Here is a 25,316-nt window from a genome sequence, read left to right on the forward strand (position 1 = left end):
TTTGAGATGATCCCCTAAAGTGTGATAAAGGTGCAGCAGTACAGACTCTTCTCAGTAATTCTGTTGCAACTGTGGTTTTAAAATATGAGCGACTGAGATGACCACAGTCAGCAGGAGCTGAAATCTTAATGGAAGGAGAACTTAAAACAACAAGGACTCCTGCAAATATTGTTTTTCCTACTTAATTTCTTATTTAACTCTGTTGATATATCTTTCCTCTTCCCTATAGCCATCTTTGTCTTTGCATGCTCAGAAATGCATCCTACTGGAGGACTGAACGTGTACATCATATGCCTTTACCATGTTATAGTCTTGAGATCTGCCACGGAAAAGTGAACAAGTTTGTGAAGATGTTGAAAATTTAAATGCAAGCTTGGCCATGGTCAGATGAAAGTCCATGAACAGTTCAGTATGTTTGAAAGTGTTATCGCTCTTTGAGTTAGAAATGAGTGACTCCATAGCTGAGTCTTCGTCACCAACTTCAGTGCAAAGTCATGTTCTTTAGTTTAAGCTGCTTGTAGCTTCTGCCTGAGTTAGAAGAAATTTTTGTATTTTTCAGAAAGAGAAGAGAACACCTAAAAAATGTTAGTGCTGGCTCAGCTGTAATGGTGGTGAGGAACATCTGTAGTATCTTTAAACAGCGTGCTGTTTCTTTGGAGGCTGTCTTAGCAGTGCCTTTGGGTACATAGCATTTTTATTTTTTTGTTGGCAGTGCAACAATTTCCAGATATGCTCTGGTGAGAACTCAAAAGAAAAGGAAAAATCAGGCAGATGATACATTAATAATCAAGAAGTGGTAGAGAAAGGACTATTTAGTAAGGAAGTGCAGAACTAGATTGGCATATTTTCTGTCATATTAAAATGAGGACATGTACGTTTATTGTGTAATATTCAGACTATTAGAAATTATTACATTTTAGTGATAGAACAGCTGTATTCCTGTTCTAGTAGAATGACATTCTACAGTTTAACTTACTTGAGATGGTTTAGTATTTGTAAGTTAGAGGAGAGATCTGAAGCTGAGAACAGGACACTGACTTGAGTTGCATTGCTAATGAACTGCAAGCAAAAGTAATTAGGTCACTGAGATGGATATCTTTAAACATTGCAAGGCACAGCAATGAGTAATTTTTCATGAAGGAAAGACAGCGGTCCAGCTGTGCTATAGAGAATTCCAAGTTGTACCTTTCACTGACTGCAAAACCTTGAGTCAGAAACTCAACTGATGGATTTAAGTACATGTTGGCTGCCCCTCAAAGTATTTGCCAAATGGATGACATGATTGTGTGGCTATCGGTGGAAAAACTTCAGCCTTTCAACTTGAGATAAAATGTGGCTTCATTCATGGGAAGTATGAGCTTAGGGTCATGGTCTCTCAATTCATGTCTTCTGCCCTGTCTCACCAAAGCCAATGGTAACGTTATCTCTTTTCTACCATTATTATGATTTTTTTTCTTCTTCTGTTTTAAAAAAAGATGAGGATTAAGGAACGTTCTCGGACCTGCCCCAAAAAAGTGATCATGCTCTCTTCTACTCCACCCTCCTCTCCACCGTATCCCAGGCAGCAGGTGATTCCCTCTGCATGCTCTGTCCCTCCTTCTCCATTGCTGCTTGTACAAGTGACTAGATCAGTTACCACATAGCCCATTTACAAATGCATTTCCAGTCTTCTTTTTTCAGATTGTGATAGGTCTTCTTCAGTCTCTTCAGTTAGAAACAGGTTGGTGTTAGGTCACCGAAAATATGATTATGATGTTTGTCTGATGCACTGGAGACTCTGAGATTTTACTGTATTGTAATAATTACAGTAGCATTTTCCAGTTTTGAGTTTCTGCAAAATAGAAATCAAATCTTTGGAGTGGTGCTGGGAAAGAAAAAGCAATTTTCTCCATCTCCACTCTTCATTTAAACAAGTGTGAATGAAAATTTGCCCCTGTATGCATGAAACTTTTTCAGGATTGCTTGTATGAAGTGCATTTTCAGGGTGTTGTAGTGGCTTACTTGTGTCTAGCGTGATCTTTCTTTTGCCCGCACCGAAGCCTTTGTCTTGCAGGTGTTTGTGTTCAGTCTGTCTGAGTTTGAATTTGGAGCAGTGAGAGCTGTTCTGAACAGAGTGTATAAATGTGCATCCAGATGTTGGCACATGTGGTTGTTGTCCTTCTATTTAAGTATTATCTTTAATATTTGTGTCTTGTTGTACAGGGTCATCATACTTCTTTGGGTTGTATCTCTTTTATGTTTCTGTTTTATTTTCCTACTGCAGTAATAAATGCCATTCCTCCCAGATCAGTCCTGAATTAACCTTGAGGTGATAAAAAGGCAGCTGCAGTTCCATAGATCTCCTGTAACTCTAAGCAGGAATCTTAAAAATAGATTTCCCTATAGGTGGAAAAAATGGTTATTTGCTGAACACTTGTATGCCTATAAAGTCTATAAAGGCATATTACCTTTTAGCAGAGAAACAATAAAGTTTGCATATAAAGTTTGACTTGCCTTAGTGCTATGCTTGCTTGGCGTGTTGTTACATTACATTTAATCCGGTCTGATTATTGTCAGTCTCTGGAGCACACATTCTCCGCTGCCTCTAATGTCTGACCAAGATAGGTCAGATCTGCTTACTGGGCTGATTTAAAATTGTCCTAACAAAGAAGTGGTTAGTTTTCTGGCACAGTGTGGTAGAATGGGTGGGGAAAGCCTTTTTCGTTAGCAAAACCCACATGTAAGCTGAATTAAGTGTAATACTATCAGATGATGTGATAGATAGCTGCTTTCTTCTTGTCAACATCCTTTGAAAATTTTGACAGAATTTATGGGAGGAAAGGTTCTCCCCCAAGCTTACAGATACAGAAACTAAGGCAGTTAAATGCTGAGTTTTACTTTTTACTGTGTTGTTGGATTCATTTTCCATTTAGATAGATTGCCTTTCAGTCACTAAGGATCCCTTAGCTCTGTATTTTCCCTCCTTAGCTTCTCCAAGTGTGTGTTTGTCCTGTGTCTTTTTGATTGCCTCGTTCAGTCATGAGAGCCAACTGGTGCTGGATCAAAGTGTGCTTTGACCTTTTTCTGTGTTGTGTCCTGTAGGAAAATTTTTTTACACGTCTTCTTGCTCAGACAAATAATAATCCTAAAAAAACTCTGGCTTCCTCCTTTTAACTCTGAGTGATGTTAATCCCCTGTACTATAGAACAGATCTGTTAGACGCAGTTGAGAGTGGTCTGCTTTTGGAGACATTCTTAGGAATGATTTCTTTTCCTGAAACTGTCTTGGCCCAGGCCTCATAGCAAGTCAGATGTTACACTGTCCTTGTTACACTGATGTCTTTTGAAACCTCTACCTCTGCTCTTCTAATGCATTCAATCTGCCACTTCTTTTAAACTTTCTATTTCCTTCTTTTGATCTAATGTCACAGTATGAGTTATATTGAGTGTCTTACCATCTTCACTGTACTAATATCATTACATTGTGGTACTACATTGTGGTTTACTGACCTAATATGGATATATATGGACTGTTTTTTAAATTTTTCCCTACTGTATCCAAGTTATTATTGCCAGTTTTAGAATATTTTTCTTAATAAACTGTTCTGCTGTCACTATGGCCTCTTTTCTGCCTGCATTGTAAGAAAAATCAGATGAAGTGTGTTTTGACTAGGAAGTTGGGTTTTGGCTATTATTAAGCTCATAATTTTTGCCTGCAGAGAAACAGGGAACCTGATGCCAACTGTCCCGGGGAGCAGAGTCCCAGACAGGAAAGGGTAAAGAGCATGAACAAATGGCATGGATGCTGATAACACAAGGCTGTGGTGGATGTATGTAATATGGAGAGCAAATGTATTGGGTAGTGAAACACACTTATCCTAATGCTGCTGTTAACACGCTGGAGCTGCTGAGAGTCCATTAGGAGTGATTATTTCTGTGTGACACCCACATAAATGCATAACAAGCCTTTGTCAACAGTTTGCTATATGCTTTTATTTTGCTGTAGATCTAGCACTTAAGCTCTTCCCATTCTTCTTTTTCTCTTACACCTCTTTGAAGTGTGCTGTGGCTGTAGCAGAACAAGAAGAGTTATGTTTTGTGCTAATTCATGCAAACATGGTTGCATTGTTTCCACTGCTTGCTTTCTGGATGGTTAAACAACTGGCATTCCATCCTGCCTCCTACAGGCCAAAGTAAAAGGGAAAATGACAAGGCATTATTTAACATAGAGACTTTGAAGCCTTCTTAACAATGAAATATTGAACGGTTGTCTGAATGGGTCAGTATTACAGAGAAGCATGGGAAAAGGAAAGATGGGCACTCAGAATTGGTTGATTTGAATTCATATCGACAAATTAATTGACATTCCAGTAAAGGCTTTGAATGAATCAAGTCATAAGTGGTAGCCAGCTATAAAACTGTTACAACTTTCAGAATGTGGTCTAACAAAAGACCTTTGTGGACCGAATGTTTTCTGTCAGGCAGTAGAAAATGAATAGGCATGTGTCTGTAGTGACACAGAAGCCCTCAGCTTTATAGTAGGCCCTAGTTTTAGTGAAAATGATCTAGTAGGAAGGAGTAGGTGGAACTGAAAGCAGCTGAAAGTAGAGTATTATTAGTGCATCTGAATGGGAAAAGTGTTTCTCATAAATTGGGTGTGAACCCAGTTTTCTGTTCTGCTTTGGAGGACAGTTAGCAATGTGTTAACAATGTGTGACAGTTAGCACCTTGGATCTCTTGACAGACCAGGCCTGAAGTTTCTTTGTAGTTTCAGGTGCGTTTACTTTTGAATTCTACAAACAAACTAGCTGAAGGCAGTATGGTATTGCAGGTGATACTGCTGTCCTGTACAGCAGGCTACAAGCTGGGTACCAAACTACCCCACACAACAGTGTTAGAAGATTCATAGGAAAGACAAGAATAGCGAAGGTGTCAAATATTGTGCGTGGGGTATATTAATGTGACAGTGCAGTAAGAACAAGTAGAGCAGTGAAGTAAGAGAAGTAAAACTGGCAAATTCTGTGGTAGTTTGATTTTGCTGTGCTTGGTTTCGGCCAGCCAGTCTCATTAAATGTCCTCTCTTTGGTAAGTACAGCATTCGCTTTTCATATACGAGTAAGGATGAACTCATTCTTTATGAGGACTGAAGTACATTACGCTAAAAAAAAGTGTTTCTGTGCGCTGATTCTGAGAAACACAAATATGTGCAGGTTTAGGTACATAAACGAAATCTTTGAGAACTGATAACAAATAAGTTGGCAAATAAGCTCCTTTGTGCATGATAAAGCCACTTTTCTTTTTTTTTGGATGGTGATGCCAGAGAGAGGCCACACACTTGTTTCATTTTGGCTGCAGCAGTCCTAGGTAGGTGAGTTGTGAGTAAGGACTAACACAACTGTTTTTTTTCTTGGCCTTGAAGGTCAAAACTTATCACTTCATTAGAACAGTAGACACTGGATATTAATAATTTCCATTTATTGGAAATAAAGCCAGTCTTCACATGGGAGCTCCTCTTACTGTTCTGCATGTGAATGAATTTCATACCTTTTCTCTGACATTTTGGTGTCTGTTCCTCGTGGGGCTTTTATATGCTGGTTTGTTTACTTCCATTCCTCCTTCCTCATCTCACAGAGATCTCCTCGTTTATTTTCTGATGACCAAGTGCCTGAGAATGTTGAGCAAAGGGCATGCCAGCTAGCTGCCCTCCGGGAGTCCAGACCTGCAGTGAGGCATCAGGTGACTACAGCCCTGCTTTATCTGGTGTGCAGGATTCTGGGTACTGTTCACATCTGGGGTCAGAGGGATAGAAACAGTCACCAAATAGGATGATCATTGCTGTACAGTCATGTGGTTAAAAAAACAGTCAAGTCTATTTTGTGTAGTATTTTTATCCTAATTGCCAGTTCTTAAATGTCTCCTTGTTTGGTGAATGTTTCTGTTTCTCAAAACACAATATAAACAATAAGGTAAAAAACAGCCTCCAGGCTTCAGAGTACATGCTGAAAAACAGCTGCACTCCACATCAAATCATCTCATGCTGGTCATTTACCAGTCAGCTGCTCACAAATTTTACTTGCTTCTGGAAGCAAGAATGTTCATATTTTCCAAGCATAATTCCTGGCTCTAAAGTACTTCTTTTGTGTTCATGCTTCCTGTATACTTATTTCCAAAAGTAGAGTTGGCAGCTTGTGTAGATTTTCTTTGATTCCAGTGTACGCTTTTGGTTTGGTTTGGTTTTGTGCTTAATTTTCTCTCCAGTGTGTCATCTTTGGCATATGGGAGCATGCCAGTTTGAACAGTGGTTTCTTTAGTTTCTAGTTGCTTGCCCCAATCTCTGTTTTCAGTTATCTTCAACAGTATTTGGCAAGCTGGAGAGTGCTTTTTGAAAACACCATCTACATAAATGATTTTTTTCATAATTTATTGTTTTGAGTTAAGCATCCAAAAATCAAACTCTGTTCTAGGGCTGGAGTATAAACGGTCCCAGAACTTTTGCTGGGCATAACATTTCCAAGCCACGTCAAAAGGAAATTTATAACATTTAGGTCACTTTCCATTGCTATTTTTTGGGGATGCTGTCTTTGCTGATAATTAAAGTCAATGAAGCTGTTGTCAAGAAAGGAAGAGTGAACCTTTGTCTGGATTTGAGATAGAATTTGGGGACATAGAAGAAACCAGGAAAGACTAGGTACGATGACCAATTTAAACATATCAACATCCATTTGTTATTGGATGAAACAATTGAAAATCTCAGGCTTGATCGAAGGACAGCATGCTCATGTGCATTTTCTTTACTTAGTTGAAATGATGATATAGAAATGAACGTGTAGACCAAAACATCTTGCTTTTACGTTTTGTATTGCTCTCTTGCACTTTTAAGCTCTTTTTGAGGATGGAAAAATTAACAGCATTACAGTGCAGGGATAGAATTTTTTTTTAAACTATCTGATTTCTGTATAGTGCAGAATTAAGGAAGAGCGAAAATATGGAGGAGATGGAGAACACAAAGTAGAGGAAAGCATGAAGTGGCTGGGTCAGAGAAGAAAAGAAAAAGAGGAAACAGATGTTGAAACACTGCGGGCAATGATAAATTATGATGTGGGGCTTAAGGGAAGAAAACAAGAAAAATAGAGCAGTAAGACAGAAAGCTTTGCAAAGAAAGACATTTTCAGAAAGGAAATGTGATTAAATGTTGATCTTAAGTACATAAAACCTGCATATAAAGTAAACAGTTATATTTCTTTTAGTTAGGGAAATTGTGAAAGCCAAGCTATTTTGCGTTTTGTCTAGTAGATTTAATCTTGAGGATAAGCTCTTCTAAGCAGCTAGAAATATCTGTTTTCATGGATCATGCAGCTACATGACGTTTATTTTTCCTTTTTATAATGGAAAACATAATTTTCTTGTGAAAGAGAGTAAAATATTTGAGTTTTGCATAATTTTTATGTACAAATTATAATAGCTAGAAATGCCTGGTTTCTACGAGCACTGTATATCTGATACTGCCAGTTATCGTGTTTTTCTATATATGTCAGGTATTTCTTGGGAGGTAGGCAAAACGAACCGGGGGGTGGGGGGGGTGGTACGTTCAAAGACCAAATTTTTGGTTCCTCTGTGAGGAACCACTTTCAGAAGGAAGCAAATTCTCAGTTGGGATTTATTGTTTGCCATTTGATAAGCAAGAACAGCAGATTGGTTTATATAGTTTTATTCCTTTTAGAATGATGTTTCCAACATACTTACAGTAAATTTTAGATTAGAAATTTGCTGCTAGTTACTGGCAATGCATACAAGTTAATTTCTTTCTCTTTCATACCCAAGGGTAGCAGGATTTTTGCTTTGTACAGTTAAACTGTAGACGAGGTCTCGCATGGCCTGAAATAGAATCGCAGTGCCTTGAGCCTGGTAATACAGAATAATGAGAGACACAGGAGGAGCAGAGGAAATTGATTTGGGATCTTTGCCTATGGCTTAGTTGGTTGAGTTACAGGAGGCTGGACATCTGTGGAAGTAGGTAACTGTTTCCAAATGATCCTGAATGACTTAAAACCTAATAAAAAGCAAATCAAGAATAACTTACTCTGCCTCACTAAGGAGAAAGTGAAGCTACACGGGACATATTTCTCCCAAGTTTTCCTACAAGAATTAAGAAATTTCTTTGGATGGTGGGTAGAAGGACCTGAGGTTTTTTATTTTCTTCTCTCTTCCCTCTGTAGCCGTGTATGATTGTTTTGATTTATATTTTATTTTTTAGCCTGAGACTGAACCGTCTCGCCGATTCTTTGTTGACCAGTGGGAGCTCTCCCTTAGCCTCCGCTCTTCTAATCGCCCTTCTTCACCTTCATCTGACTCTCTTCGACAGGTAGCATTAGCCTGAGTCTTGCAAGGTGCACTCAGCTGTGTTCGCTTGCTGCACCCCAGCCAGGGACACACCACAAGAGATGGCTGGGCTTGCCACGCTTCACCTTGCAGAGTGTAACATCTGTGCATATTTATGCACAAATGAGAAGCTAGAGGCAACGTGTGGCACAGCTTGGTTATTGTCAGCTGTAAAGCAGTTTGAAACTAAATATATTTAATGTTTGGTGTAAATGAAAAGCGTGTGTTATGTTTCACTCTCAAATCAGGTTTTTTGAGCACTGATAGTTCTGGCTTTGTAGTAAAGCTTTCTTGTTTTGCTTGCTTTTGTTGAGATCCTGGGCTAAACTACAAAATGTGTTTGTGCATATATGCTTAATGGATAGTGTGAAACAAAAATTACTTCGGCTTTCTGAAGAATCACTGAGAATTTGAATTAGTTGCAGTTGTCATACATAAACACCAGGAACTTGATGTGACCTAAGCTGAAGTGAGTTCTTTGACTCTTGAAAATGTTGCAGTACATTGTATATCTTGAAGGCTTTTTCCCATGAAAGGAAAGATAAAATGCTTCATTTAAGACCCAGTATTTGTCTAAATGTGGTATAGAGGGGGGAAAAAAGGCAAAACAAATCAGAAACACAGAACCCCAAATAAAAAATTCAGTGACCGTATTTCCCATGCCAGATAGTCCAAGATATTGTGAGTAAATGTTAGCATAATCACTTTTTAAGTGTGATACTTCTTATCTGCTGGGAGAAATTTAAAGATCCTGAAGCATCTGCAGTTAAGGTTGGATAAAGATTTTCAAATCAAAACTTTTTCAATGGAAACCTGTTTCAACTAAAAGAAAACTTTTCCCATGGAAAAGGTTGATCAATCTTTTGAGAAAACTTAAAAAGCCTCATAAGTTTCTGGTCTTTTAGGGGAAAATGGAAAACTCTTGGCCAAATGATTGTGGTTGCCAAAGATCAGTGTTGAATGAAAGGAAAAAATTTTTCCTGCGAGCACCATTTTAAATATAACATTTGACAAGATATGATATATGACATTGGAAGACACCTCTGCACATATGTGTGTGCACAAATTAGCCGAGGAAAAATACGGAACCTGGAAAATTTTGCAAGACAAATCATGTGTTATTTCATGCCTTTGTAAATACTGTGTGTGTTCTGCATTTTGGGGTGTAATCAGTGGACAGGTAGAACTTCTATCTGGGTAGAAATAACCCTCATAATTGCAGTGGCACAGAGCTTATAGAGGTAGGACTTCAGTGATAGCAATGTTTATCTTTGATGGCTGAGCATTCCAGTTTCAAAATCTTTTTCCCCGAAGTACCACCATTCTGTGGTGAATTTCAGTTTCTGTGATGCTTCCTGCTATTCTCACGTTTGAACATGCGATGGTCTTAAACATTTCTAGAAGGCTAATAACCACATGTATGAAATTTTGCTGCTTTATTAGTTGTGGGAAATAACTAGTGTGCTTCAAACAAGTTTTGCTGTATGAGTAAAGGGGGTTTTGAGATACAGCTTTAGACCTTTCTTTCAGAGTACTGTGATCCTTGTTATTTGACACTTTCTGGAAGACGGAATATCTCTCTGATGATCCTTCATTTGCTGAGGAGAGTCCAGCTAGAAGCATTCCTATTGGAATGGGAAAATAGTGGAAAAGGAAAATTGCTTGGTGTGCTCCTTGCTGCTCTGAGTCAAATATGAAGTGTCTGCAGTTTGAGTTAGCAGAGATATAACCACGTAATTTCCTTAACCATGTAATTATTGCCAACAGTTGTATTTCCTGTGAAAAACATTTCCTTCTCTCCTGCAATGACTAAACTTGGCTTGCAAACACTCATCTTGTACGATCTAAAGTAAGAGTTCACCTGCCTATGTTTCTCAGACTACTGGAGGGGTTTTAGATATCCAGAGTTATAGAGTCCGTCATTACCTGTGATGAAGAAAAGCCTAGACATAAAGCAACATTCATAGTTGAACAAGTGTGTTCCGGATATATGCAGGTTTGGCTTTAATGTGTTGGATGAGAGTCTTGCATCTTTTTTTGTACAAAGCTCTCTGGTTTTAGCATTGGAAGAATTTATATTTTTTTAATCACTATGAGTTCCTTACATAAAGATTTCTTCCTGCTCTATGAATGCTCTATAAATGAGTTCTTTCCAGTTGCTAAGCATATAAACCTGCTGTTGTGATCAGCATATAACATTAGATCATGTAACATATCTTCTAAATATCTTTGTTTCTGATGCCATTTTTTCCTGGAACCTAAGATCTTAACCTATGTTTGGTTTCACCTTTGAGGATTGTCTATGCTTAGGTTTCTAGGTGCAAAATACTCCACAATAAGACCTGCTTTCTTCGTCATCACAGTATTTCTAGCACACTTAGAGAATCCAAAATGTAAGCCTTCTATTGTTATAGCTGATCCTGGACTGCACTGGTGATTTCTGATGACACTAGCTTTGCTATTACTACTTATCACTTCATATTGTCCACTGTCTTGGCATGATTTGACCTCTCTGCACCTTTTCACCTCCTAACCTATTATCATTCTTAGTCATTTTTTTTAATTTGCATTTTTTTTCTTTTCTCATTGCCCTATTGTTTTATTCCATCCATCTGGTAGAAGTATATAAAGATGTACACAGGCGGAGTGAGCTCATTGGCTGAGCAGATAGCCAATCAGCTTCAAAGGAAAGAGCAACCCAAAACCCTTCTAGACAAGAAGGAACTGGTAAGATGATGCACAGAAGGTGATGCGTGTTTGTGACTAGATGTAATATAGATATGAAGTATTGTGAGTGTCCAGTTGTTGCTACCGCTGATGGAATCTGTCATAGCTTTGTGAAAGACTTCATTTCCCTTTCTCCATCTAAAATTAGATTTTTAATCTAATCTCAGTGTCAGAGAGTTGTGCATAAACATTTGAGGAACTGCTTGTCATGTTTATGAAGATGTGTTTGATCCACTGGGGCTGCTTCTGCATTATTGTTTTCTGGAGGATATACTGATTTTGATAACATAGGTGTAAGAATTGCTGTTTGAGGGATTTCTAATGATTTTGGCTTTCCATCATATGCCTACTTCAGCCATTTATTTCAAGGTCATCATTAATATTACTGGTGTCCGCTCTTCCATCCAGAGCGTTTTTACTTGTGACATATGTAGGCATGACGTCCTAGGACCTTCTTCCCTGGACAGTAAGGTTAGTTTTTGGTGTCCTGGTTAAACCTGTGGAATTGTATCCCAGAACTGCAGCATCCATGTGTGGAAAAACTGCAGCATCCAGATGCTCCTGTATCCACATAAATGAAGAGAAAATATGCCCGTGCAGTCTGGGTGAGACTGGACACACAAATTTAGCCATGCCTGTTTCTGTCTAGGGCTCGCTCAAAAAGGAGTTCCCTCAAAACCTGGGAGGCAGCGATGTCTGTTACTTCTGCCGCAAGCGAGTCTATGTGATGGAAAGGCTGAGTGCTGAAGGCAAGTTCTTCCACCGCAGTTGCTTCAAGTGTGAATACTGTGCAACCACTCTGCGCTTGTCATCTTACGCCTATGATATTGAAGATGGTAAGAAAAATTGCCTTTCTTAACTATCTCTTAATTCTGTTAACTATCCTGGAAGTTTCTCTAGGGATTTCAGCTCTTTCTTTGCTTAAATATTATTTGGCGAGTTAGAGGAGAAAGTAACTTCCATTCCATAGATGCCATCTCTCAAAATGTTCAAACTGTATGGATTTCCTGTGTCCAGGTCTTGCTGACAGCAAATTAACTTAAGGAATTAATTTAACGTAATAATAGCTGCCAGAATGCAAAGAAACAAACGGTGGTTGAAGGCTTTAAAGGGATTTGGAGGCCAAGCTTGAAGGCTAGACCCTTTACTTGTATTTCAGTCCTGCCAAATGAGGAAACACTGTAGCGTTTAATACCACTTAAGAGAAAACAATACATTGCAGACAAATGTGGTCAGCTTTGTCTTCTTGAAGATACCGTGAGTGTCCAACTCTGTATGTTTATTTTAGATGTACTAAAGTAGAAACTTTATAATCGGGCTAACTTTATAATAGCTCATTGCAGACCAACCTCTGTTTATATAGTGCAAAATGGAGCATCGAAGTTGAGTTAGAGGTAAGTGACTGTTACACATAGAGAAAGTGTTGCTGAATTAGTGAGGATCCAGTAATGACTCTTGTTTTCTGCCTCTGATATTTCTTCCTCCTCAGTGTATGATTACAAAACTTGCTGATGACTCAGTTAACAGAATCTAACATGCTAAGCATTAAGGGGAGCTTCAGATACGCCTAACAAATCTGAGAAACAATACAGTATAGCAGCAGAGGAAACTCACTTTATCAGCAAATTGCATATTGAAAGAAATCATTTGAAATGTCTCATCATTTATGAAATCTCCAAGAGTAGTGTATGTTGCATTCTTTGTTTGAGCAGTGATTGACAGAACTTTCATGTTTTCTGAAGAAAAAATATGAGAAAGTATCTCAGATAAACCTATATTTATATGAGCAAGTACCTCTTTATTTTCTTCCACAGCTGACATTTAGCTTTACTCCTATCTCAGTTGGAGAATATGCACAAAACAGTGTAAAACTAGTGAGGGCTTAGGTGGAAAGGATTCTACTCCAGGCACAGTGGTGCAGAAGCTAAAATATCAGGAAAAAATAATGTTAGCACTGATAGTTTTCCGCAGTCACTGAGGCAAAAATGAAGTAAAAGTTATAAGATGATATGCCACAGGATGAAATTTCAGAATATTTTACTGCCAACTGAAAATTATAGTTATCTACTATGTGCCACAGGGCCTAGCCAGTTTGTTGTACTACAGTAGTTGGGAAGAATCCTTTTGATTATACTGCGTAGAATAATGGCTGTGGAAACACCGTCTAAGCTTCAGGGACAAAAAGAGCCAAAATTATTTATTGATAATGCATTACATAAAGACTTTAAGTAACAGACTTGCTCGGTCACGGAGAGTTGAGGAAACAGAATCATCAAAGCAGTCCCCAGTAAGGAATAGAAAACCCATGATTACTTGGCCAGAAGGTCAGCAGACTTGGCATGCCAGTTTAAAGGGGCCGGGGTAATTTTGAAGTCAACATGTAAAAGTAACATTTTCATCAGTAATCAGAGTAGGGAAAAAGCTTTTTTTGAGCACTGCTGTTATTTTGGGCGTTCACAAGTCACTGACTATAACAGACTGAGCTCCTCTGTGAGCTGTTGGGGCTGAAACAGGTTTTGCCACCAGATTTAGTGAATCCCTCTGCCAGCAAGGTTACACATGGAGTTATGGCCAAATAGTTCTCAGTGAAGCAAACATAAAGCTCAGAGTTTCAGCACACATTTATAGCATTGATTCTGAAGTGATATTATATACCTAACAGTTGTGTATGTATACGAAGCAAACATGGCCCGAGAGAAATATGTGGTGTTCTATCTAATCTGATGATTGTGAAAATCATAGCTTATATTTCATTCTGTGTTTTCTTTGAGAGAAAAAATAACAAAACTATACATGCATTGTTGCTGTTCATCCAGCTGATTGGACTGATGAGCATTCTGCAACGTTCTGCAGTGACTGGTCTTAGGCTTCAGAGTCTGAGGGTTTTTATGTAAGAGTTTTTCTGTTGTTGCTCTTTTCAGACAATTTGAAAGAGCTGGTTTTTGGAAGAGTAAATAGTAAGAAATGTTTAATTAGGCGGAGACTTCTTGAAAGACAGCATTTGTCAATTTTCTGTCATAAAACAAAGCATTGTACAAATAACAGCCCAGAGAAACTAGAGGAGGGGCAAAGGTCAGACTATAGGTTTGAAATGCATTAGCAAAGTTGTAGGAATAGGATAGCTGTAGAGGATGCTATGGGCTGCAAAGACCAATCAGGATGCACTGACAAAGATACACTGGAAGAGAATTATGTGCCATCAATTTGCTGCTATTATTATTATTATTATTATTATTATTATTATTATTATTTGTATTATGGTCTACTAGTGCTACTTTGGCTTCCTGACAGTATTCAGATACCCGTGAAACCCCATCTAGACTTCTGGAATGTTACTAAACCAGTAGTATCACAAAAGGTCTTAATTGTGAAAATGAGTCATTGGTTGATTGTCCTTTCCACAAGTAGCCACTGTGCATTTTTAGAGATGGTTCTTTGGGAGTTAACACTGTCCTCTCCCACTTTCCCCTGCTGGTTGTATTCATTCGTGCTTTTTCCAAAAGTGCTTCTGCCAGCTTTTCATGTGATGATGTCTTTGTTCCTCACACACTGCTGCATTGTTAGTATGTGATACCACACAAGCCTCACAGCTTTGCTTTGGTGTTTGATAGGATTTTAATCTAAATGGCTGTCAGGCACCCAATGGAAAGGAGGCTAGATAGGAGGGGGGGAGAAAGAAGAGCTGAAATTTAAAATTTAGATAGTATTTGCCTCCCTGGATAATGGATAAACTAGATGGAGCAATGAGAATGGCAGCAGGAAATAAGTTGCAGTGAAATGAACATGTATATTGTGTTAAACTGCTGGTTTTTTCATTATTGACCGTCATTTGCCTGTCATCTGCAGGTAAATTCTACTGTAAGCCTCACTACTGTTACCGACTCTCTGGTTATGCTCAAAGGAAGAGGCCTGCAGTGGGTCCTCTGTCAGGAAAGGTAAGTCATTATTTTCATCTAACATGTCACTTGAGTAGGTTTTGATTCTTGACATGGAAAAGTAAATATGCTGAGAGGTTTTCAGAAAGTAGGAAAATTCAGAGTGCATCAAGTTGCTTTTTTATGTCATGAGATCTTGCAGTTCTGTACATTTTATTTAAAAGCAGTTCCTTTAATTACCACTTCTCTTTTCATGGTTCTTATTAAAAAATAGTGTACTGTCCCTTTCAGAACAGAATTTCTATTTGTTTTCTTGTCAGCTGAAATACTTATTCAGTCCGTGCAGAGAGTAAATGAATTATGTTACCCGTTTTGGTTTTGCTTTTTTCTCCATTTTTTTCTTAAGATTAAGCAAATTAGTTGCATTTCCTTTGAAACATGAAGTTCTACCCCACTTACATAGGCTGTGAAGGAGACCTGCCTTCATTTCTGAAGGTTTTCTGTGTGGGAACCTGCATGAAAAGAAAGAATATCCCTTTTCCTATACTATCCTAATGGAAGCATTTGTGTTTTAAATATAGGATCAAGGCCTACTGTGTAATACAGAAAAGTCTTCCAGCTTTTGTCATTACAATCCGAGGCACTTAACTTGTCCTCTCAACCCTTTTTTCAGTATTTTAGCTAACCCTGTCTGAGCAAACTACAGGGTAGTCCCTTAACAAGTTCTGTTAAGCTTGCATGCTACAAACTGTCTTTTCCCCTTAAATTATATCTTCTTCGTGGTAGTGGTGATGGTTGTTTTGCTGCCTGTTTCTCAGGTTTGTATTAGAATCATGAGTAGTTTGAGTTGGAAGGGACATGAAAGATCACTTAGTTCCAGCCCCCCTACGATGGGCAAGGACTCCTCCCACTAGATCAGGCTGCTCAAAGTCCCATCCAACCTGACCTTGAACACCTCCAGAGATGGGAAATCCACAATTTCCCTGGGCAGACTGTTACAGCACCTCACCATCCCCATAGTGAAGAAATTCTTCCTTGTGTCTATTCTAAATCTGCCCCTCTTCAGTTTATACCCATTGCCCCTCATCCTATCATGACAAGCCTTTGTAAACAGTCCTTCCCCAGGTTTCTTGTATTAATTCAAGCTGAAGTTGTACTCCTTTTTGGAAGGATAAGGGATCCATCCCAATATTTGTGCCATAATTCCTGCCAAAAATAAAGACTAAAAATAGTACTTGTTTTATTTTGTTGATGATTAGACTTCGGGCATCTTATTGCTTTGACTTTCTTGGATATCCAGCTTGGTTTTCAGAGCTTTAATAAAGCCATAAATTGAGAAGGAACTTACTTGGTTCAGACCTTGCCTTATGTGATGATTACGGGGTAACTTAGTTGTGAGAGGAATGTTTTCCTAGTTCAGTACATGTGAAAAAAGTATTTTTGGGGTGTTTTCGATTTCAATATGAATTTCATTACAGGACACCAAAGGACCTCTGCAGGACGCCATGGCAAGTGATGGAAGTGGACGGGCAAATACCATCCCTACCTCAGCAGAGAGGGCCCCAGGTAGCTCCGCTTCCTTCTTTAGCAGGGTGGTGCAGTACTCTCTCGGCCTCTTTGACAGAGTTAGGGTGGCAAGCCAGCGCCTGCAAAGCACAGTTTCCTCGATTGGGCACCAGGTAGCCCAGAACCCTTTGGACTCCTTTTTCATGTGTCAGCTGTTGGCTTTTGGGGTTCCCTTTCTCTATGTCCAGTCAGAAGTTCTTGTGCAGATCCTAGGGGAATTCTGTGGGCAGACTGCTGAACAGTAAGAATTAATGTGATCCAACTTTGAGCTGTATAATTCATGTGCTTTTGGGTTGATGTGTTAATTTTGTGCGTTACGTGAAAGTCTCAGTATATTTTTTTGCACTGTGGCTCTGGGGCCTAGATGTTCTCAGTCCTTTCAAGGATGCTATCTGAAAGAATTCCAGGAAAATACAGATGCTCAGTTGAGGGTCTTCTCTGAATGTGGGCCCAGATAAAGAGCCCTGGTCTGTAATGCATGCACTTCAGTGTCAGTAGAATGTAAGTTTTTTTTCTGATGCACTGGAATAACTCTCAAACTGAATTTCTGTGTTTGCCTGAATTCTGGGTGTGGTTTCTTGTTCTCTCAAGCTTCTCCTCATTAAGCTGGTACTTGAATGGGAAAGATCCTATTATCTCTGGATTGTGTCTCCTTTTGAATTCCGGGTGTCTCTGACAGCTAATGGGATCAGCTTCCTTAAACCCCTTGAATTTTGTGGTGCTGGCAGATCATGGTGCTCTTCCCTCACTGCCAGAATCTGTGCTGCTCCTGGTCATGGCTTTGGGAATGGGGTGGTGAATATATGTGTCTTACTGTGAAGTAGTTTTTGCCTTTTAACTTGAAATTCTAATTCCTTCTAACACGGGAGAAGTGTCTGTGCTACAAACGCTCGTTTGCCCCTGAGTGCTCATTTAGTGATGTCAGAAAAAGGAAGAGATGCAATTTCTAGTGTTTGTTTCAGAAGATAATGGATAAACTAAATCTGCTGCTCTTAGAGGGAGAACATACTTAGAGCAACACTTTGAAAAAAGAATATTTTTGTAGTGCTAATTGAGAAAAGATCTTAACAGCATGCAGGCTAATAAAAATTATGCTTTTGTTTGACTTTACATATTACTCTTACAAATGTTTCTAAGTTATAACTGAATGCAGTCCAACAGAAATTTGTTCTTAGTTTACGGGGTTGATTCTTGAAGTATAGTTACTTCAATGATTTCCTGTCTTGTTTGAGTGGAATTTACATATGGCAAAATGTAGGAAAGGGAAAAGGTATGGAAGGATGATGTTTGCAAAGTGCTGTGGACAGATAGGATAGCTGCAGCAATTTCTGTACACCTGAATGGAATCAAATCTGCTTTCTCTAAAATGAAGAGTGGGGGTATTTTTAGCTGGTGCACTTGTTTTTTTTTTTTTTAAGATGAATGGAAAAATATTTATTGGAGCAAAGGGCATCTGATATGAGACTAATATGCTTTATGGGGTGAAGCTGTTGGTGATGAGAAGTGGCAAAAGGAGAGTTTAGCTATATATATCAGTTAGTTTATCAAAGCAATTGCTGGCAGAGAGTCTCCTTCCTCTGAGTCAGTCCATCCAACTGTTTGAATTTGATTACTCACTTTTATAAATGAGCATTCAGTAAGTAGCTTCTAAGTGAATACTAAGTAAAGCAAGCAGTAGGCCATGGTTTGCTCTAAACTTCTATAAATCAGATATAAATCGTCTATAAATTAGATGTCTCCATCTCTCCTTATATAGTGGTGGCACAATCCTGTAGTAGAAGTTTAGTATTTAGAGAGGAGTAAAACAGAACAGACACTGTTTTATCAAATGGCAAAACTTGAAATCTAGGGCTCCTTCTGTTCGCTTTCTGCTTTTCTAAAGCAGTGTATAATTGTAGCATCATCTTTTTGAAGCTTTTGGACCTTTTAAAGCTTTACCTAATGCAATATGCAAAGTACATTAAAACATCCTCAGCTTGGCTTGACTAAGCTAGATTGTCTTTAAGGCAGTTTCTTGTGGTGCATTGTGTGTGCATGACAGAAGAACATTTAATGGTAGAAGCAGTGCTTCTGCTGTTTTCTCCTCCTTCCTGCTAGAAAAATGCCATTAGTGGCTGAGATTTCATTTTCTTGGTGAAGCAGATTTTAAGTGTGTCTTGGAATTACCGGCTTAGTAATGGTTAAGAAGCAGGAGGTGGCTGAGTGCAGTGCACTTGTAGCAAGTGACAGTGTCATTGAAGGCAGGTCAGTTCTGTTTTTAACAGGCTCTGTTTAACAGTGTCCTGTAGGCACCTACCTTCAGGTCCTCTTCCTCTGGGTACGTAGGTTGGGAAACCTGTGATGTGTTCACAGTTATGTGGTTTGAAAAGAAACCAAACCAAACCTTTTTGAATTACCAACCTTGCAAATACAGAGGGACAATAGGATATTCCTGAATAATCAAAAAGGATCTGCAAGATTATATCTTAGTGTAACTCCTGGCTTTGAATTCTGCATATATGCTTGCTTGCAGTTTATTATATTGCCTATTTAAGAGAGAGTAGGCATTCTGTTTTCACTGGAGAGCAAATACCTCAAGCAAAAACACGTCTGAAATGGAGATAGAGGCAGACTTCTGTTTCCAAAGCTCTACTTTACTCATCTGAAGGCCTCCTTTACTGGAGGTCATGCGTCTGAAAATGCTTGACCTACCTTAAGGCAAGCGCCACCAAATGAAATTTTGCAATAGCAATTTCAGACCCAGAGTCCCGAGACAATCCTCAGTAGAGGGGTAGATCTTGATGTGGAATGTAATTTGCCTCTGAAATGATTAAGTAAAAACCAAAGTGTATGATGTGCAGGTTTGATATTTGATGGAGATGTAAATATAGCTTAGAAGGCAAAAGGCGGGTGTACAGTAGAAACATCAGTTAAGGAACATACAAGACAAAAAACTGCTGTTCTTAAATTCAGCTCTGAGTTAGCAAAGTGCTTGTTCAGTGAGCTTTATGGTGACTTGGCAAGGCCTGCTTTTTAGTTGCCATGGAATCCCAAATGGATGTAAATTGCATGGATTCTCCCCCTACACTCCCTGCCTCCCTTGCTTTGCCACCAAATCTGGCTGCTTCTTTTTTAGCCAGTTTAATGCTTAGAATATATTCAACCACAAAATACCATTCAGCAGGTTTGGTCAGCTGAGGTAAGGTTGGCCACCAGAAGCACTTTATGGTGATGTGTTACTAACGTGGTTGGCATGCATTAACCTTGCTAAAGGTGTCAGTCCTTCATTGAATGGCCACAGTCTTAGATGGCATTTAATGTGGTTGTCTGTCCCTTGTGTTGTAACGACAAGAGTTGCAGGGCACAATCTGTGATAAGCAAGTTGAGGGTTTAGCAGTCAACTAGAATCACTCTTCTTGTAAAGGTTTTGCCTCATTTGCCAGAGAGCCTGTTCTGTGGTGGTTACGAGGGACATTGCCAGGGAGGTTATAGTCAGACTGTCTCTTGTAACATAGATCAGTGATTCAGTTTGGGAAGTGGCAACAAGCTTTTGAGCGATGGATGCCATTCTCTCTGGGGAAGGGAAGTTGGGGAAAGCTATTACTGTGCTTTTGTTCCTGCTGAACTATGGCATGCTTGTTGTAGATTCTGTAACCTTTCTCTGTACCCTGTCTGCCTGTTTCTCTCTTTATCTTCTGCATTTGCCTTTGTGCCAAAATTGCTGCTATTGCCAAGAGAAAAAAAACCCCAAACTTTGCTTTTCAACTGTCTCTCCCTTTGATAATCTGTAACTGCTGTGTCTTGGATTTTTTTTTTGAATATTATTTACAGTATTTTATATGGGTTTAATGTGCTTTTAATGCAAATGCTGTTTTTTTTGTTTGTTCTAAAGGTCTGTAAAAACGTATTTCTGAACTTTCAGCTCTTTCTTGACAGATGGACTTGGAACAGTCTTCACCCCAATCAGCTTTATAATAACGCTCCTTGGGGTGACTTTAGCCGGTACTGTTTTGTTGTAAGATGTTTCCCATTTCTGTCAATGTCAGTAACAGGGTGTTCATAAAGGAAAGACCTGCTAGGGAGACTTATATTTCAGAATGTACAGCAATAAAAGGCAAGTCATGAGAACTTTGGAGTACTTACTTGAACTGTGAAAGATTTAAGAAGCCAAATGTAAGCCACAATATGCAAAACTGAGAAATGCAATACAAAGTAGAGGCACTAGGTCTCCTGCTTTAAAATCACAAAATATATATAGCGTATATGATATAGGTATGCAATATGAAAAGTTCAAAATCCTCCTATTGGATGTGCCTTAAGTGTTTTCAGGGAGCAATGTTCTGAGCAAAGCTCGTCACAGTAGACGCTTAAACAAATAACGTATTGTACATAGCAAGCAAAACTGGACTTTACGTGAGGAAGTTTTACTGCTGACTTTGAGACCTAGAAAAGGGTGACTGCTTCTAAATGGCATGCCATTTAATGTAAATTATCTGAGCCATGTTTTCGAAAGGATATTAAGTGTACAATTCTAATGAATCTTTATGAATGCATCCAATATTATTTGCACACAGTTCTTCTGTGTCTAACAAAGTACAAAGATATTTTATATATATTTCTGTATAGAAATAAGCTTCTTGTGCAAAAACATTGCCTCTATGGTTCTGCATACACTAAACATGCCTTATTTGTGAAAATGATTCCGCTCAAAGCAATACAAACATATCTTCATGAAATCCTCCACTTTCATTATTATTCATATTCAAGTTTTGTTCGTGTTTTAATTTGGTCTGTTTTAAACAGATTAAATTACAGAAGATAGCAGCAAACTCATTTTGTGACATCATGTTCTGTTTGTGGTGTGTTCATTTTAAACCACAACGCTGTGCTTTTACAAGCATACCCATATCCATGTCCCCCCCTAGAACCAAACAAAAACAATGAAAAAACCCAATAAAAAAAAGAAGGAAAAGAAGTAGTAGATCTATATTTCAGAATGTACCACCAAATTGCTAAGAAAGATAATTCTTCTACTAGTGTGCCTTGATTGTTATCTATTCTGTTTGGAGAAGCCACAGTGGTGTGTTTTGCAGGACATTACACATTATACTGAAACCTTATATGGGGTTTCATACAACTCCGAAGAGATCTAATACAAGATTTATTTCTCTCTGCTGGAACATTTAAAAAGTAAACCTAAGAACCAGACCCTGTATTTTTGGAAGCTGAGGAGACTGTGTGGGTTGCCCAATTAGGATCAAGGTTCAGCACCCAGTGATTCATCACTTATTAGCAAGCCAGGAATCTCTGTTAGGATAAGTGCTTGACTGTTCCCAGTCCATCATGTTCCTTGTCAGTGTTCTTATCAGGATTTTGGTGGCTTTGGCGTAAAAGAAGAATCATCATCTTAAAAGAAACAGCAATTTGAAGTCAGAAAATTTGGAAAGGCAAAGGCATGATGGAAAGTCTATTTGTTCTAAAGAGTGGAGATGCAGCTGACCTGGTAGATTTTCACTGGAAAATCCCTGACAAATCTTTTGGGAAGGACACACAAAATAGCCATGTGCCGAGTTTGTGCTCAGGGCTGGATCCTGCTAAGAACACTTTTTCTTGGGAGTAACTGGGCTCCCGATTCCACCTTTCTCTCTAGCTTTCAGACCTGTAGACTTGTGTCACTGGAATATTTGTTTATTGTTTGTATGTGTATATTCTGAAGGGTGATATGAATTTTTCTGGGCACTTTATAAGAGCTTTATTGACTGGTTTTGTGTCTTAGAAAAATAGTGTCAAGTCTATGTGAAGGAGTTGGATTATTTTTTAATTGCAGAATTAAAATGCCTGTTGTTTTGAAAAGTGGAATCTGAGAAATGACCATTTTGAGATTGTTTCCCTCAGAGAAAAGGAGGGACTGCATAAGATAAGTGTGGTGACAGATAATGTACAAGTGAGGTGATTTGTGCTCAGAAAGGCTTCATGTCTCCATTGTATAGTCTCTTTGAGGATTTTGATTTATGCAGTTGTTTTTAACCTGTTTTTGTTTTGGGGGTGTGTGTGCGTGTCTGAATTATGTAACACATGGTTTTCTTGTTGCTGTGAAATCCAGACATTATTTGTTCAACTGTGTGAAATGTTCACGGGAATAAATTCCAAACAAACTTCAGGTTTCTGAGTTTTTCTTTGTCATCTCCCTTCTCCCTCCGCTCATTCCAGGTGAGGGATGCTGCCGGGGACACAGAGTTGGAGGGGAGTTGAATGAATAGATCAAGCTCAAATGCAAAAGGCATTTTGAGGAGCTCCATGGCATGTGCCATCTGTCACTGCAAAGTATTACTTTTCAGGCTTCTTCTGTATTGTGCTTTTTTAAATGCTGTTGTGATGTTGTGGTTTGCTGGGAGTGCAGGATGCACACTGCCCAGACAGCATGACATAGAGCTGTAGAAAGCTGTTGAGGACCCCTGTACTAAATATTCTCCTGCTTTGGCAAAGCTGGCTTTGGATAGATGCACTGTCAAGTGTTGTGGCTTCACTGATACTGGTCCATTTGGGAAGTGCTTTCACATGCCTTGCTGCAGGTCAGAGGTATCTGTCACACTCTGTAAGCAAGGTAGGGATCCCCATGCTTGAGGGCGAAGGTGGGGACACGGGCAAGTGAGCACTTGGGAAGGCGGAGGCATAGCCTTTGCATCTGGCATCACAGGTAAGGGTCTTGGCAAGATTTGGTTCCACTTGTTGGTATAGCAGGAGCTGTGATGATGGGTTTTTTGGTGTATGGAAAGCCTTGTAGCCAAATCGTGTTTCTTAGGTTCTAGCTGAACAGTTGTCTTCTCTCAGAAGAATGGCACATGAGGCGATGACCTCCCTTCCCCAAGACCATTAAGAGACTATTCTGTAATGTTCTCACTGTGACAAACAGATGGATCTGGATGATAGGTTTGAGCTGCGTTTTCCTGTTCTCAAAGAGGTAGTCTTCTTTAGGTACTCAGTCTGTCTCTTTTCTCTCATGCTTCCTACTGCACCACTGGCAACTGAAAACTTATAATAGCAGATTACTTTTGAAAGTGTAGTTGTGAACTATTTGCTGCCTCTTTTGGGTTTATTTGGTCAGAATAGTTATGTTTAAATGGTGGCTCACAAAACTGGCAACCACAAACAAAATCTGTCACACGTAAGAGTTATTTTTTTCGAGGAAAGTAATCACTTTATGCCTTTGAAATTGTATTTTATTTTTCTTCACTGTGAACAGTGATCTTGATTTTTAAGCTAAAATGGGCCTTCAGTTCTGAGAAGGAGCTGTCAGAGTTCAGCGTAAAATTTCATGTGCTGGTGCACGCACTAGAAATGTCATTCTGATGCACAACTACAACAACCTCCACTGCTCTTTATCAGGAAAGCTGTTAACTTTGCAGCTACATATATGCTCTTCAGAAATCAAATGTTTGTTTCATTAATTTAAAAATGAAACAAAAAAAAAAAAAAAGAAGGCACGTTTCCTAAGCTCATCCCCATCACAGGTGAAATAATTTTTTGTTGTACCGGTATAGGAGACAATGTTGTCAACTAACACTTGGAGATACCAAGTATTTGTGTGCTGGGAGAGGTGCTGGAACATTCACAAATACACAAAAGTCTGTGAGCAAATTGATTGAGGTTTTTTCCTCAAGAAAAAAAACAGAGGTCTTCCACTGAAGGTGGACTGAAGTAGCCTTTACAGGGGTTTTGGAAACTTCATTCTGAGATTTGAGCTTTTGGGAGTACTGAGATGTTTTCCACTATACATCCCAAACCAACTTGCTCCATCAGATATATTTTGGTAGCAATTTCTCCAAGCAACATTATTGGTATAGATCATCTCCTTTGTAATACGCATCATGGGGTGTGGTGTAGAAAGCCTGTTGCATGGAAGCTGTTTCACATTTTAGACATATTAATGGTACTCCATCTTGTATGGTAGAAAGCACAGTACCTGTTCTGTACAGAAATTTTCCTCTAATATTCTGTAACAGTTATAGAGAAGTGCAAGGTACCTTTAAAATAACAAAATGAATGAATGTCTGTCTGTTCACCTCCACACCAATCAAAACAAGCCAGTGGTGGTTTTACTGTCTGCTTGTGATCAGCAGTATAATGTATTAAGGTACAGAGTTGGTAGTGTGTCTTAAAGGAGAAACAAGGGGAGAAAACCCAACTTAAAAAACAAACCAAACAAAAAAAAAAAAAAACCAAACCAAACAAACAACAAAAATAAACCCAACCCCCAAAACAAATAGAAATAATCTAAAGAGAAAGGATAGGTACCCCAGAGTCGTCATTGAAGCTATTCCCCTCCTTCCCACAAGTGCGTTCATGGAGGAAAGTTGGAGTAGTGGTTGCTGAGCTGATGCTGGCATTGTAGTTTCTTTTAGTCTTTTCAAACAAAACTGTGCAGATGCTCTTTAAGGATGAGATGCTCTGTATGGATACTTACATCTTCTCTCAAAAATGTGTGTTTAGTCTAACATTTCTCACGTTTGCTGTCATCCTAGAAGACTGGTATGTTTTCTTTTTTAGGAAAATTTCACATCTGTCCTTTCTGGTGTTCTAGAAGTTTATCCGATGGCTTGTGGGTAGAAATGTTTAAAAACAGGACTTTTTTTACCCAAGAGATGTTTCAGATGCTTTGGGCTTGGGTAATTCAGTGATTTAAAACATCAGAACTGATGTGCAAGTTATCTTTAATAAGTAATGTATTTTTTGGAAGCTTTTTTCCCCAGAACTGAGGCAGATTTTTACTGTATCTGGCTATATACCTATATAGAAGGATTTTCTTAGTTCT

General features: G+C 38.8%; 1 protein-coding gene across 18 annotated transcripts in view; it reads left to right on the top strand.

The window, feature by feature from the left end:
• MICAL3 (microtubule associated monooxygenase, calponin and LIM domain containing 3) overlaps positions 1 to 25,316 on the top strand; it is a 177,062-nt gene that overhangs the window by 87,472 nt on the left and 64,274 nt on the right. For 11 of the 18 annotated variants that reach the window (XM_054052402.1, XM_054052322.1, XM_054052775.1 and 8 more), the window contains 8 exons: positions 1,476 to 1,568; positions 3,698 to 3,754; positions 5,610 to 5,714; positions 8,233 to 8,340; positions 10,977 to 11,084; positions 11,734 to 11,920; positions 14,931 to 15,019; positions 16,438 to 16,525. In XM_054052402.1, the coding sequence (XP_053908377.1) occupies positions 1,476 to 1,568; positions 3,698 to 3,754; positions 5,610 to 5,714; positions 8,233 to 8,340; positions 10,977 to 11,084; positions 11,734 to 11,920; positions 14,931 to 15,019; positions 16,438 to 16,525 (835 nt within the window). The remainder of the gene's footprint in view (positions 1 to 1,475; positions 1,569 to 3,697; positions 3,755 to 5,609; positions 5,715 to 8,232; positions 8,341 to 10,976; positions 11,085 to 11,733; positions 11,921 to 14,930; positions 15,020 to 16,437; positions 16,526 to 25,316) is intronic. The other 7 variants (XM_054053298.1, XM_054053351.1, XM_054053423.1 and 4 more) reach the window with 4 other exon arrangements.

Source organism: Cuculus canorus, chromosome 1, assembly GCF_017976375.1.
Source record: "Cuculus canorus isolate bCucCan1 chromosome 1, bCucCan1.pri, whole genome shotgun sequence".
NCBI lineage: Eukaryota > Metazoa > Chordata > Aves > Cuculiformes > Cuculidae > Cuculus > Cuculus canorus.